Source organism: Elephantulus edwardii, unplaced genomic scaffold (genome assembly GCF_000299155.1).
Source record: "Elephantulus edwardii isolate Elephantulus edwardi_28Jun2011 unplaced genomic scaffold, EleEdw1.0 scaffold00316, whole genome shotgun sequence".
Lineage (NCBI taxonomy): Eukaryota > Metazoa > Chordata > Mammalia > Macroscelidea > Macroscelididae > Elephantulus > Elephantulus edwardii.
The window spans coordinates 1,965,399-1,979,452 of NW_006400066.1; the positions used below are offsets into that span (position 1 = coordinate 1,965,399).

At 42.1% G+C, this 14,054-nt stretch overlaps 1 protein-coding gene across 1 annotated transcript in view; it reads left to right on the forward strand.

Moving 5' to 3' along the window:
- The window catches only part of COLEC12 (collectin sub-family member 12), a 294,036-nt gene that overhangs the window by 29,288 nt on the left and 250,694 nt on the right, over nucleotides 1-14,054 (forward strand). Inside the window, exon 2 of the mRNA XM_006901296.1 lies at nucleotides 5,609-5,659. Within this exon, the coding sequence (XP_006901358.1) occupies nucleotides 5,609-5,659 (51 nt within the window). The remainder of the gene's footprint in view (nucleotides 1-5,608; nucleotides 5,660-14,054) is intronic.

Below are 14,054 nucleotides of genomic sequence, written 5' to 3' on the forward strand. Positions count from 1 at the left end.
ACATCATGCTTGGTAGGGTGGAGGGACAGCGCAGAAGGGGAAGGCCCCTCCCCATGAGGTGGATTGATTCAGTGACTGGGGTAATCGGGATGGTTGTGTCGGAGACGGTGCGATTGGCACAGGACAGAGCAGAGTTTAGGGCTGTTGTACATAGGTTCTCTATGAGTTGCAAGCGACTCAACGGCACATAACATCAACAGCAACAAAATGACCATCATACTAAGCCATGTCTGACCAAGCAGTTCCACTGAAGACCCCCTTTAATCAAAATTATTAGTGGCTTCCTTTTAGCTGGTCAGAAGCCCCAGAAAATATTTAGATTGCTGGCTACATTCAGATTGATGAAATAGATGAAGCTGACTGATGGCTGAGGGGCTTAGTGTTAAGCATGTCACCTTCCGTCTTTATTTTGTGCACTTTTCATCATCTTAGTTAATCCTGCGTTTGCTAGATTGGAGACCTTTTGTTTTAACCTCTCCAGATAATAAAGCTTCGCTCTTCTGCAAGGTCAGGAAAGGGCACTAACCAGCATGAGGAATATGGGGGTTGGGTAGAGCAATCATTTCTTTTGTTTCCTGCATATCATAAAAGACTGCCAGTGAAAAGCTTACAATGCCATCATTTTGTGTATGGTCAAGAGTTATGCATCCATATTTATTCCCCTTCCAAAAGAAATTCTATGTCCATTACTAATTACTGCCTGTGCTTCTACTTCAGGACCCTCTTTACAGCCTTTGGCAACAATTTGTCTTCTTTCTGACTATGGATTTGTGCCATAAGAATATTTTCTATAAATAGTGTCATGCAATATTTAATCTTTTGTGACTGACTTCTTCTACTTAACCTATTTTTTTTAATGTTCATAAGTGTTGTAGCATGTGTTAGTTTTTCTTTTCTTATTAATGTATAATATTCCATTATATAGTGTGGATGTGCCGACATTTACTTATCAATTCAGAGAGTTCCGGTGATCGAGTGGTTAAAGCTCTAAACTGTTTACTGGAAGGTAGGCCGTTCTAGCCCATCCTGGTAAGGATTTCAGACTAGGAAACCCTCAGGACAGTTCTGCTCTGTCACACAAGGTCACTCTAAGTCAGTAGGCTCCACTGCACCCAGCAGTTTACCTGTTCACCAATTGGTGGACATTTGGGTTCGTTCTTACCTCTGTCTTTTTTGCTATTATGTGTAATGCTGTTAGGAATATTAGTATACAAGTTTTTGTGTGAAAATATGTTTTCTTTTCTTCTTATATATTGAAATAAGATTATTGCTGGACTATGTGATAATTTTGTGTTTAGATTTATGGGACCCTCACATTGTTTTCCAAAGTGGCAGCACCAGTGGCAGCACCATGTTCTATTCTAACCATTGTTGTTCATTGCTTTTGAGTCGGAACCGATTCATAGCTGACTGTCCAGAGGATTTTTTCAGAGGCTGTAAATGGCATGGACATAAATTGCCCATCCTTCTCCCTCAGAGCAGCTGATGGCTTTGAACCACCTGCCTTGGAGTTAGCAGTGCACCTCCTTACCCACTTGGCCATCAGAGTGGTGGCCAGCCATGTATGAGGTTCTAACTTTACCATATTCTTGCCAACACTTATTACTAGAATGTTCAACCAGTTCTCTTATTTTTGGCCTCATCTTTTTGCCTCTTCCAGAGTTATCAGTGTTACAAATCCCAAAGTCTTCTCAGGATTCTGCAGTGAACATCGTTGCTTTTAAGCTTCCCCTCCACACAGCAGTGTTCCTTGGGTCTTCTGATCAGCTGCCATCATGATGTGGAACTTGGGAGAATCTTAATTTGGGTCTGGCTCCTCACAAGTTCTTAGTACCGGTGATCAAATTAGATAACTTCTCTGAACCTGTTTTCTCATGTGTAAAACAGAGAAATGCAACGAATGCAAAGAACTTGCCATTTAGTAGACACTAAATATTAGCATCCTTATCTTCTGGTGATGCAGTGATTAAGGGTCAGTTGTTGGAACCGACCACTTTTTCTGGAGGATAAAGATATGACCTGTGATGATTTCAGTTTGGGGAACCCCTTGGGGCGGTTCTGCTCTGTTACGTAGGATTGCTGTGAATCAGAATTGACTTCATGGTGAAGGGATTGGTTTGTGGTTTTAGCTTCTTGAAACATGATTCTTTAAAAAGATAAAGGTTTAACATTCCCCCCCCCTTTTTTTAATTCATAGACTAGCAAGAGAGATAAACAAAAGAGAGAAACTCTTGCTTGGTAATATTCAACAACAATTACAGAGTTAACTATCATGTGTTGCAGATGTGCTAATTGCTGAGGGTATAATGTGACTTCCTGTTTTCAAGTGGCTTCCCATCTGGCAGAGTCAGGACTAGAGCTAGACTGAAGGAAGTGCTGATCCAGAGGTAAGGGGAAAGAAGAGGAAAATTCTGACTGTGGGAAAGTCGCCCGGTTCTGTCCACAAAGAAATTGGAACCTTTTCCCAACTACTATTCTCATTTCTCTAAGCCTGCAGAACTAAACTTTACTTGAACTCGTATTGCTCTAAAATTGCAAGGCTCAAAGAATAAATCAACAGCAGGTCCGGTCAGTGTGTTTCTGGCCAATGGGACTCTGTGGCTGTTACCAAAGAAAGTGAAAAAGTAAAAATCAAAAAGACATTGCAAAGCAGTGAAGCAAATACAAGGCAGGCTGTATGTATGAAAATTAAAAATGCTAAAATGCAACTGTGGAATCCAAAAGAATATGTACTTGTAGATACATGTCTTAAGCACTTTTTGCTATTTACTGCGTGAAGGTTGCTGCTTTCTTACAGACATACTACTGTCAGAGGCAGGGATCTAGTTCTGGCCATTGCAGAACAGAACGTGGTAAGTTGCTAAGGAGATTGGTCTAGAGAGAATGTACTTACTCAGGTCTGTCACTTTTGTAGGCCCCTCAGACCATAAGTACAGTCTGGGACATAGTAAAGCTTAGGTCTGCAGGAATGAGGGAAAATATATAAGAACAAAATATTACATAGTACTTCATATCAGGCCACTTGCTTTAAGGAGACCCCATCTGTGAGCCATCGTGGGCCCTGCCAACCTCTGGCCCTCTAAAGCATTCAATTATTAAGAATGCTTCACCATTTACATCTCCTAAGGTTGTCCACACAACCACAAGTGCCATTCAGTTTTGCCGTATTCTTTAGTTCCCTGACTCTCTGGAACTTTCTGTCTCTGTCTAACCCAACCACCAGCACAGCCTTTAGTTAGCAGTGCATCCCTTATGGACTAGGTTCCCTAAGCTTCTTCACTAGATTAGAAGTAATTGTTTATTGAGTGAATGAATAAATAAATTACTGGATTTCTATGAAGAAAATGCACATAAAGTTTTCTCTATTCTAAGAGCATCTATTTGGGAATTGATGAGACCTTTCCACGACTATTATGATAGACTGACTTACTGTACAGGCACAAGTGTGGGGCCTTGGGTACTTGTAGAACTCAGGTATCATGAAATCAGTGAAAAAGTTGCTATGGTCTTGGCTGTAAGAATTTTCTTCCATGTAGGAAGAACTAAAACTTAGTTCCAGGCATATGATCACTGCTTTAACTCTAAGATGTAGCCTCCTTGATGCCATACCAAGATCTCTTCCCTGTCCCTAGGATCAGGAAACAGGCAAACAGTTATACACTCTATTTTTTTGTTAGAAAGAATTACTTTTGTGTGTCTTTATAGCACTTTATAACAAATTAATATTCTGAGATCCACCACACTGTATTATTAATATCATTCATCTTGATTGTTTTTCATAACTTTTTCAGATTGAGAGGTATCCAAGTCGTATGTCTCAATTCGGGGTAAAAAATGACAATCTTAGAGACTTGATCGTCCTCTTCACGCCTCTCTTCCCCACCCTGCCAGCTTCTTGAAGCAAGGGCCCTGTGTTACTCGTCTCTGAAGCCCCTCTTTCCATTCTTACTCTGATCCATAGTAAGAGCTTTAGATGTGTTTCTGCACTTGGCCCAAAGGAGAAAGCTAGATATTGGTTTAGCAATGTTACCAGGATAATTGGTCAGTGCCTCCTGGGAAGGCTTAGTCTTCACACTTTAATCAAAATTGTCTTCTAAAAGCACAGTTAATATGAAATTGTTTCTACCAGTGCTTACACTCTCCCAGGCCCACATCCAGCAGCATTGGTTAATAAAGAATTATATTTATTCCACATCATTGTTGTTGTTAGATATCATTAAGTCAACTATGACTCAGCAACGCCATGAACATCCGATCTGAGCCTTGCCCTGTCCTGCGACATCCTGTAGTTGCCATCAAATCAGCCCCTACCTCATGATGACTCCATGAACAAAAGGAGGGAACACTGCTCCACCCTTCCCCATCCCTTTATCAGTTGCAGATTGGACTGTTGGGATCAGTAGAGTTGTCAGAAGTAGATTGCTGGCCTTTCTTCTGAACTCGTCTTAGTCTAGAAGCTCTACTGAAATCTGTCTGACATCTTAGCAGCATAGAAGCCTCCAGTGGCACATGCGTCTTGGCTGTGCTTAACTGTGCACAGGCTGGGAATCAAACCCTGGTCTCGTACATGGAAATTGAGAATACTCTTACAGGTAAGGCCGCTAATGCCTAATAAATTAAGGTAGACCAAACCTATTGCTGTGAAGTTGGTGCCTCCTCATAGTCACGGTGTAGGACAGAGCATACGGCTTCCAAGGCTGTACATTTTTCTGAGAGTGGAGTTCTAAGTTATTCTTCCCTGGAAGCACTGTGTGTGAACCATCGACCTTTTCAGTCAGCATCTGAGTGCTTCAGGGAAGGGATTTTAGGTCTTCTGACAGAAAGCTTGGCTGACACATGTCTCTTGTTTTCTCAGCAGTCCTGCATTTAGACATTCCCACAACAAGCTCATGTTTTGAAATGTGTTCTTTGGGAAGCCCAGTTATCACATGGAAGTCAGGTGGGGAAGATTTTTGTCATTGCAGGAGGCATGCCAGGCTTCCTGGGACAGGACAGTTGGTGGGAGAGATGGATAAAAGATATTTTGTGGATGTCAGCATAGAGACAGAAGAGGAAAACGGAAGTGGTGCTGGAAGCAGAGGTTGGGGTGATTTGCTCAGAATTTGTTACAGCAGAGCATGGGTGTCAGAAATGTAGGGTTGGGGGGTCAGTTATGTGACAGTAATTTGACCCCTTGGACAATTGCTCATTCTGTCATCCATTCAACAAAATGAATCAAGTCCCTGCTCTGTGACAGGCACCATCCCATTCGGCAAAGGCACTAGGACAGCATTGAACTGTCAGACACACAGAGGGATGAGGAAAATACCAGGTTGTGATATTAAAATTAGCTAATGCGATAGGCGTGGCTGGCAGGCCGGGAAAGACATCTTGATGGCATCACACTTGCAGCTGGGAATTGTCAGGAGTCACTTGAAGGTCAGGAGGGAGAGTGGAACCGACAATGGGCAGATACCATGGCAGACAGGAGCTTGGGGTTTCCCAGGAGCCGAGGAAAGCCACAGAACAGGCATTATGGGCGAAGGGAGGAGCCCTCAGGATGAGGTGGGAGCAGTGTGACCTTGTGCTCTGCGCCCCTCTTAATGCTGTATCTTCTCTTCCCCCACAGACGACTTTGCAGAGGAGGATGAGGTGCAGTCCTTCGGTTACAAGAGGTTCGGTGAGTTACAGCAAAGCACTTTCCTTTTCTGTACTCGTGTGGGACACAGTAAAAGGTAGAGGGGCTTCAATGAGACCATGGCTGGCCTCTGAAGCTCAAGAGTGTTTTTGACTCTAAGATCTAGTTGTGGTTAGAATTTGAGTTTCTCTGGAAGTGATTTCTCACCACGATGCGGGTCCTGGCCCATGAGCTGTGCCCCCAGGCTTGGGGAACAGTGGGATGTTTGTGGAGTCTCCTGGGTGCCGTGCGCACAGGTAACGGGAAAAGTAAATATGTGACTTAACAGGCACAAAACATGTGGGCGTTCTCATTGTTGATTTCTAGAAACTCTTTTATCTGTGTGTCACCTGTTGGTCCAAGCTTTAGGATTATGATGGCATCTGTGTTAGTGGATACATGAGAGGAGAACGTTTTCCAGGAACCTAGATAGAAACACTGTAGATCCAGGAATCTGTGTGCTACCTTATACAGTGAAAGGAACTTTTTTGACGTGAGCAAGTTAAGGGTCTTGAGATTCATTAGGCAGCCCAGTGTAGTCTCAGGTGTCCCTACAAGAGAAAGACAGAAGTAGAGTTGGGAAGGAGGATAAGAGGAGTAATGAAGGCAGGGATTGCAGTGATGCACTTTTTGTTTATGACAGCAGCCACCTGAAGCTCGTACAATGCCCCTCTGCATCTTGGGCCGCTGGACACCATGTTTTTCTCTGCTTAGCTCATGCTGCTTTGCATTGCAGTTGGCTTTGAATGGTCAAGAGAAAGGGCAGAGGTTCAAAAGCAGTTCAAGGGAATGGACGGGGCTTTTTTGGTGGCACTTGTTTCTATGGTTTGGCCACAGGAAGCGAAGAGGCAAAGAAGAGAAAAAAAGAGTCTGTGTGTGTTTGTTTGTGTCTGTGTGTGTGTGTGTGTGTGTGTGTGTGTGTGTGTAGAACGTGAATATGAAAAAGAATGAACCTACTTCCTGTTGCTGGGGGAAAAAATTATTCTGGCTGGACCTTGATTAAAGTTAACAACCCCCAGCTGCTCTAACTCCCTAGTTGCTTTAGAATTTTTTTCCTTCTGGATACACACGTCTACATTTCTTTCTGGGAAAAGTAAGGCTTTCAAATGGGAAAGCGGTGGCATGAAGCCCACAGCTGTCCATTCATCTGCAGATGGAGCAGCCTACATGCTGCGCTCTCTCACTTCCTCTGGACAGCTGCTGTGTCCACCACAAGGTTTCTCTGTTGGGACCCTGGAGTACTGCTGCCCCACTGAAGGTGACAGTACCACTAAAGAGGAAACCAGGAATTATGAGGGAAAACAAAACAGAAATGGTCAAAGAGGGAAAATCAGAAGCAACATCATAGCCTGGCCTAATAAAGAGGAAAAGCAAACCTCTGAAAATAAGGCAAAAATTATAGTTGATAAATTGATATATTTTAGAAATGAGTAGAGAGATATAAAGAACAAATAGATAAGGTTCCCTTTAAAAAGGGACACTCAGAGAGAAAATTGTATTTTTAAAATCCATTACTGTCTTATGAGCTGGGAATTTGGTGAGAGAAACATTCAAAAAGTAAACTGCCAAAAGGGCTGAATTTATGGAGGTTAAATGATGTGTGGAAATAGCAAACTCATGACTCAGAGGAGACGTGATAATAACTTACAAATATTGGAGAGCATAAACAGAGAACGGTACCAAGTGGTACAGTTAGGAGAAAGAGATGAAACAATAAGGAAAACTTTGCAATAGGGCCATGGAAGAGACATTCTTGATGGAATGTTGAGAGTTCTTGGCCTTGGTGTTGAGGCAAATTGATAGATATCCAACATAGGAGTGAAAAAAATCTTACAGATGGAAGAGCCTTTGAAATTATTTAAGTCCGCCTTAAGCGGCCAAGCAAAATAGCTGAGGCTGGGGTTGGACTGTTAGTCTTCTAACTCTTAGGCTGTCACAACCCAGGAAGGGCCCAGCAGTGACGGTCAGGTGACTTCTCAACTTCTCTTTCCTGGAGGGAGACTTTACAACTCCAGAACCCTAATGTCACCTGGACACCCTATTTGGCCCCATAGCAGAAACACTGTCCACATTTTAGGAATTCTGGATATGGTTTAGAAAAAGGTAAATGGATATTAAGGTCCTAAGAAGTGACAAAAGCTTATCACTAAAACAAATATATCCAAGGACTCCTTCAGGTCTGGTTAAACGGCATCAATTAAAAGAAGACAAAGTTCCTCTTTCCCAGGAAGGGTCTGGACATAGCAAAGCCACTGGTCCCCACTTCTTGTGCTTGGAAAACAGCCACTTAAACTCATTGGACTTCTGAATCTACATCTGTTCACTAAAGAGAAAGAGATGTGCCAAGGAAGCTAAGTCCACTTCATAGAACTTTGGTGAGGCTGAAAGAGATGGCAGGCAGACAAGTGCCTGGAAGTTGCTTCTCTATAAAAATCCAAGGTGATCCTGTCCCCCTCCTGAGATTTGAGGCCATTATTCTGGATATTTTGGTACAGCCATGATAGGCTAGTAAAGTGTGGCAGGCCCAAAGCCTGAATTCCTGAAGAGATGTGCAAGTGTAAGTCACTTCTGAATATGTTAATATTTGCCTTTTTTGGTAACAGTCCATGACTGGGTAACAAAAGGTTTAGTTATTGCTTTATGAAATATGATAAACAATCTAAACATAGACTACATATGAAAAAGAGATTAATTATTTGTGGGATAAAGGGTCCATTGTTTTGACAAATTGATACAGTGGGCTTGCTTCCAAGGAATGCAATTCATGTATAATTATTCAGAAGCATTGCCTATACGTGAAGGCTGTTTACATCATAATAAGGCTTTTCATATATTTCAAATATCAATACAGCAGAAGTCCTCCCCCAATGATACATGACTGTGTTGTTTTAGGACACAGCACTTTGTTTATTCCGAAGTCCATTCCATTTTCATTTCAGCCAGGTCTTCTTCAGAATTTTTCTAACCTGTTAGCCTCTTTCCTAGAGCTCTGATCAGGTGCTGAGAGAAGAGGTTGCATTAAGTCTGTTGGGCTTCCAGCTTACTTGCTCCTTAACAAAAGCTGTGATGAGAAGATGCTTTGAAGGGTTAATTGAGCGAGCATTCCCCAACTTCATCAGGCTTTGAAGGTCAGGATTTCTTGGCCTCTGGATGGAGAACTAATTGGGATGTAACTATAGTTACAGTTTGGCTGAGTTAATTTTCTAAGGCATGACATATATTAATTTTTCTTTTTTTCAGATAGAATATATTTCTTTACATCTTTCCTCTTCTCAGTTATTGTTTGCTTTAGACTATAACACTTAAGTCTAGAATCTTTTATGATTATCAGCAGAATGGGATAGAAAAAGTTACTTTTATTCTGAGAGATGTCATGATTAATTTTAGAATTTGTGATAAAATGACAAAAATATGTTTTCAGAGACCTTCAAGATTAGTCATGGGATTAATGTGAATGCATTCAAGTTTTGTTATTTTAAAATAATATTTTCCTTGAAATGATATGGAGCGGGAGGAAGAAGAATGTCATTTGCTTCCAAGGACTAAGTGCATCAGGATTACATTAAAAAGAAGGAGAAGTGTGGGAGGTTGGTTAGAGTTTCAGATTCTGCCTTTTAACTTATGTAGAAGTGATCATAACAAATCCAGCTTGTGTTTATGTATCACTTTTCTCTTTCCAAACCACTTATAAAGGTATTTTCCCTTCAAAACAACTCTGTGAGGCCAGAAGGCCAGGTGCTATCTTTTCTGTTTGATGGAGGCTGTGGTGAGGGCTAGCAGTGGCTGACCTGGAATGAAATGTGGGGGTTTGGATTGGAGTTCTACCACTTACCAAATGTGCAACCTTGTGTGAGTGAGTGGCAGGCTTTTAAAGTCTGTTCCTCAGTCGTAAATTGAATCTTGAGGCCTACTCCATAGAGTTGTTGTGAAAATGGAGTGTGAGGGTGGATGAGTCCAGTACTTGGTGTGCACTCTTTGAGTGTCCTAGTGTGTTGACTTTATTCTAATACTGGCATTTCTCCTTAAACCTTTTCGACATCCTCCTTGAAAAGAATGCCTAGGATCTGGTAGGCCCATGGAAACTTCTAGTTCTTATTTTTCTCATAGATTGTTTTTCATCACACACCCTACATTTCTGAATGTGGGGAGAGTGAGAAGACCCGTAAAGATACAGGTTTATTGCCCAGGACCTTTTGAGGTAGTGTGCAGCTGGTGGAGAGTACCCACAGGACGCCTGGGCCTTCCACTGGCCTGCTCTGTCAGTTTCTGTCCTGGGTAGTGGTTTGGATTGGATAGGGAGCATCAGACTGAATGTAATTGGTCATTGGTTCTCTTGTTATTTTTAGACTAAAGGGGGCTCTGGTGGCCTAGTGGCAAGAAGCTGCGCTGCAGTCCCTAAAGGCACACAGTTTGAATCCCACCAGTTGCTCTGTAGGAGTCGGATGGGCAGGCTCCTCCCATGCAATTAACTGCCTCTGAAAACCTGCTGGAGAGTCAGCTGTGGGTCGGTTCAGACTTGATGATACACAACAACAACAATGTGTGATAATAGTTGTTGTGTACCATTTTGTCAGAACCAACACATAACTGACCCTCCAGTGGTTTGTCAGAGGTAGTAAATCACACAGGAAGAGATTGCCCATCTTTCTCCCATGGAGTGGCTGGTAGATTTGAATCACATACCTTTGGCAGCACAACTCCTCATCACTAAACTTCTAGAGTTCCATAGGTAGACTTGTAGGAGGTCTAAAGTTGGAATGATGGAGAAACGAAAGATGCACAGCTCAGCCTATGAAATGACAGATCTGTTACCCAGTTTACTGGTAGTAGCTATGGGCAGCCCGAAACATTTGTTGTTAGTGTTTGACAAAGCTTTGACAAAATTGTCTCCTTTCAGCTCAGCCAAGGAGAGTATGAGCAACTAAAAGAGAAAAAGAATTTGAAAAATCACAATCTGAAATAGTAACAGAGTAAAATGAAGCATTTATCATGGAGTAGAACTCAGGTCTTTCATAAAAAGTGAATAATTATTAAGGAAACTGCTGAAACACTTACAGCTCAAATGTTCCCAGGTGGTGCACATGGTTAATACACTCGGCTCCTTACTATAAGGTCGTATGTTCGCTCGAGTTCACCCAGAGGAGGTACCTCAGAGACAGCCCTGGTGATGTACTGATAAGAAATCAGACATGGGCACTGTTCTCCTCAGACCTGTAGCCAGTCCCTGTAAGGAGGGGTCAGCTGGTTGGTCCTGTTGGTACCAACATGCATGGTTGTTTACAGTCCAGAACAGAGGTGTGAGCTGCCTTTTACTTTAAGGTCAGTTTGTGTAGTCACTGAGATTAAATAATAATTCACTGAGATTATACTGTTTATCTTCAACCACACAGGCTTCCCTATGTGCGTCTCAGCAAGATGGCCTCTTTCCTTTTTTCTTTTTGTTCCCATGGAAAATAATTTTGGACTAATAAAAGAAATAGCCTAAGAAATAGGTAATTGAATATACATTGTTTTGAATCCCCTCCCTGCATCTGCCCCACCATCACCATTCTTCTGAACCATCCTGCGAAGAGATAAACACGTGACACTTCACAACCACGGCCCTAGTTAAATCGGTGAGCTGCTGCTTGCCAAGAGGCTTGCAAACTGAGCGTCTGTCTTAAAGTATAGAGATCCCTTGGCCTTCTGAAATTGCAGAAACACGCATCTGCCTAGCCACTTCCCTGTCAGCAAAGAGAAGGAAGGTTCTTTTGGAGGCACGTGGCGAGTATCTGCTTTCAATGCTGAGGACTAAAGCCGTTTACCCAGAGGACATGGAAGCATCTTTGGGAATCTGTTCAAGACAAATACTAGGATGCTTCCACTTTTGGACCAGGGACTTCGCTGCCTGCCACCCCTCAGAGACTTCCGTGGAGCCGGGCTTGTCTTGAGATTTGGAGGAGGCGTCTCTTTGAAGTCCTCCACCTCCAACAACAAAGGAGGGCCTAGGCATTCCTCTCATACTGCCATTTAAGAGGCTGACACCAGCAGAGGTAACCCCTTTCCGTGATAAGAATGCCTGGAATTTCCATCATTTCCTGTAGGGAATGGCTAAATAAGCCCAGCGTGAGGCTGCCCTTTCAGCAGCACCTTTTCCAAACATATCTAAATGCAAAGGGCACCCGCATCAGGCCAAGGAATGAAGCCTAGAAGAGTTAAGGGCTGGGGACAGAACACGCATTTGCCATGGTGCTCCCTGTGGGGGTTCTTTGAAATGTTCAAAGCCATATGTGTCGCTTAGTGGGAGGGTTTTGTTTATTTGGTCTTGCAAATCCTGATGGATTTGATATTTCTATTTTGTAAGAATTTGGTGTCAAATGACATGTGGAGAAGTAGACACTAAAGCATTACTCAGGCAGAATGAGCCAGAAGGGGCCCGCAGTGTTCCACCAGGCTTCCAGTCAGCAGGGTGGTTGGTGCTCTGGAGGAGTGGCTGCCCTCCTGTGCCTTTCAGCTTGTTTTAAAGAAACTGAATCTTTCTTGGCAGCAACATGTCTGCAGTTTACAATTTTTACCTTCCGAAGGTAAAAAATCGGAGCTCTGGTGGCTTAGGGGTAAGGAGTTGTCCTGTCAATCCATTGGTAGCTGGGTTCAAATTGACCACCTGCTCTGTGGGATAAAGAAAGTCATCTCCCATGGGATTTACTGCCTCTGAAAACCCGCTGGAGGGTCAACTATGAACCGGTTCTGATGTGACAGTACACAACAACAGAAACCGTTACAAAGCACTTTGTTTTTCTGAGGTGATTGCTTTGGTAAGTGTAATTACTCCTGTGAAAACTGGACACTTGGAATAACACTGTGTAGACTGTGGTTTTATTCAGAAACTCCTTCATCTTTTAGCAGCGGAGTCAGAATCAACTCATAGCTGGTTGACCCGCCAGAGAAGCACACGAATTTTAGGTTCACAACAGAATTACTTATGGATTATAACAAGAGCTCACTACTAAATTAACTTATGCAAACAAGTACTGCTAATACATTTTCTCCTCAGGGAATTGTGCGATCTCGTTAGTTTTTCAGCTGTGTAGTCCTAGAGGGTGAAAAGCTATGAAAAGGGAAAAAGAAGTACTTTTTGGGTAGAATTTCTAGTACAAAGTCGCTGGGTGGTGTAAACTCTGACAAGACAGCTGTTAGCCAGAAGAGGTTTCATTAAACTTAGAGATACCCAGGAAGAAAGGCCTGGTGACCTGATTCTAAAAAATCAGCCCTTAAAAGTTCTGCCAAACATGTATCTACTCCAATACACACGGGGTTACTATGAATCAGAATTGATTGTGTAGTCCCCAGACCAGTGTTGTAGTAAAAATGAATTTGAAGAATACGGCTTTTAACTTTTATTATTGTGTGAAAGGATGTAGTTTCCCCGCCTCCCCAAGAATAGAGTGAGTCACATTTTCATTCTTTCCTTTCAAAGAATGAAGGATTTGAAGCTTTAGGCACTTGTTTTGTCAAGAAAGAAATGAGATTTAAAGTTACATCTTGTCACATTTCTCATGTTTATAAATATAAATGCTTTGTTCACTCTTGCACATTCTTTTGTGGAATGAGGAATAAAAATATATTTTCAACGAAAAATAAAGAGGTGTTTCTCACTAGTTTGGTTAGATCCTCCCCATTGGGTTTTTCTTGCCCATCTGTACAACTTTGTTTAACACCACAGTCACATGATTTTTAAAATGCCCTTTTAGTAAACCACGAAACATCCCTGAATATCACCTCTGTGCTACCTCATTTCCTACAGTGTTAATTGCATTTTCCTAGGAATATTTTGAGGTAAAGTTATAAGCTGAAGTGCACCGTTCTACTCTAGATATCTCACATAGATAAGATCATGTAATATTTGCCTTTTTTATGATTGACGTAGTTTCCTAATGGTGATGAAAAGACTGCCACACCACATGATTAAGGTAATTATTGTCACTTCATGAACAATCCTGAATGAACTAACATTAGATTTTTAGTATGTAAGAGTTGGGGTACATAGTGAATTGCATAGTTCGGCAGCTAACTGAAATGTCGGCGGTTCAAACCCATCAGCTGCTCCGTGAGTTAAAGATGGACAATATCCTCCTGAAAAGATTTATAGCCTCTGAATCAACTTGAATGTAGTGGGAGTCGTTTATGTCTTTAAGTTCACAACAATCTTTTTAAAATTATTTAAATAAAATTTTTATTTTATACTGGTTTACTTACAAAGTTTGTATACATTGCTTTTCACACCTGATCTTTTCCATTTCCTTTACCCACTCCTCCCTCCACCCATCACATTGTGCGAGCGTATGATTAACACCCCCTGTCCATCCTCACCCCTCTGCTCCTTCCCTTCCCCCTTTGGATTCTCATACACATTCTACAA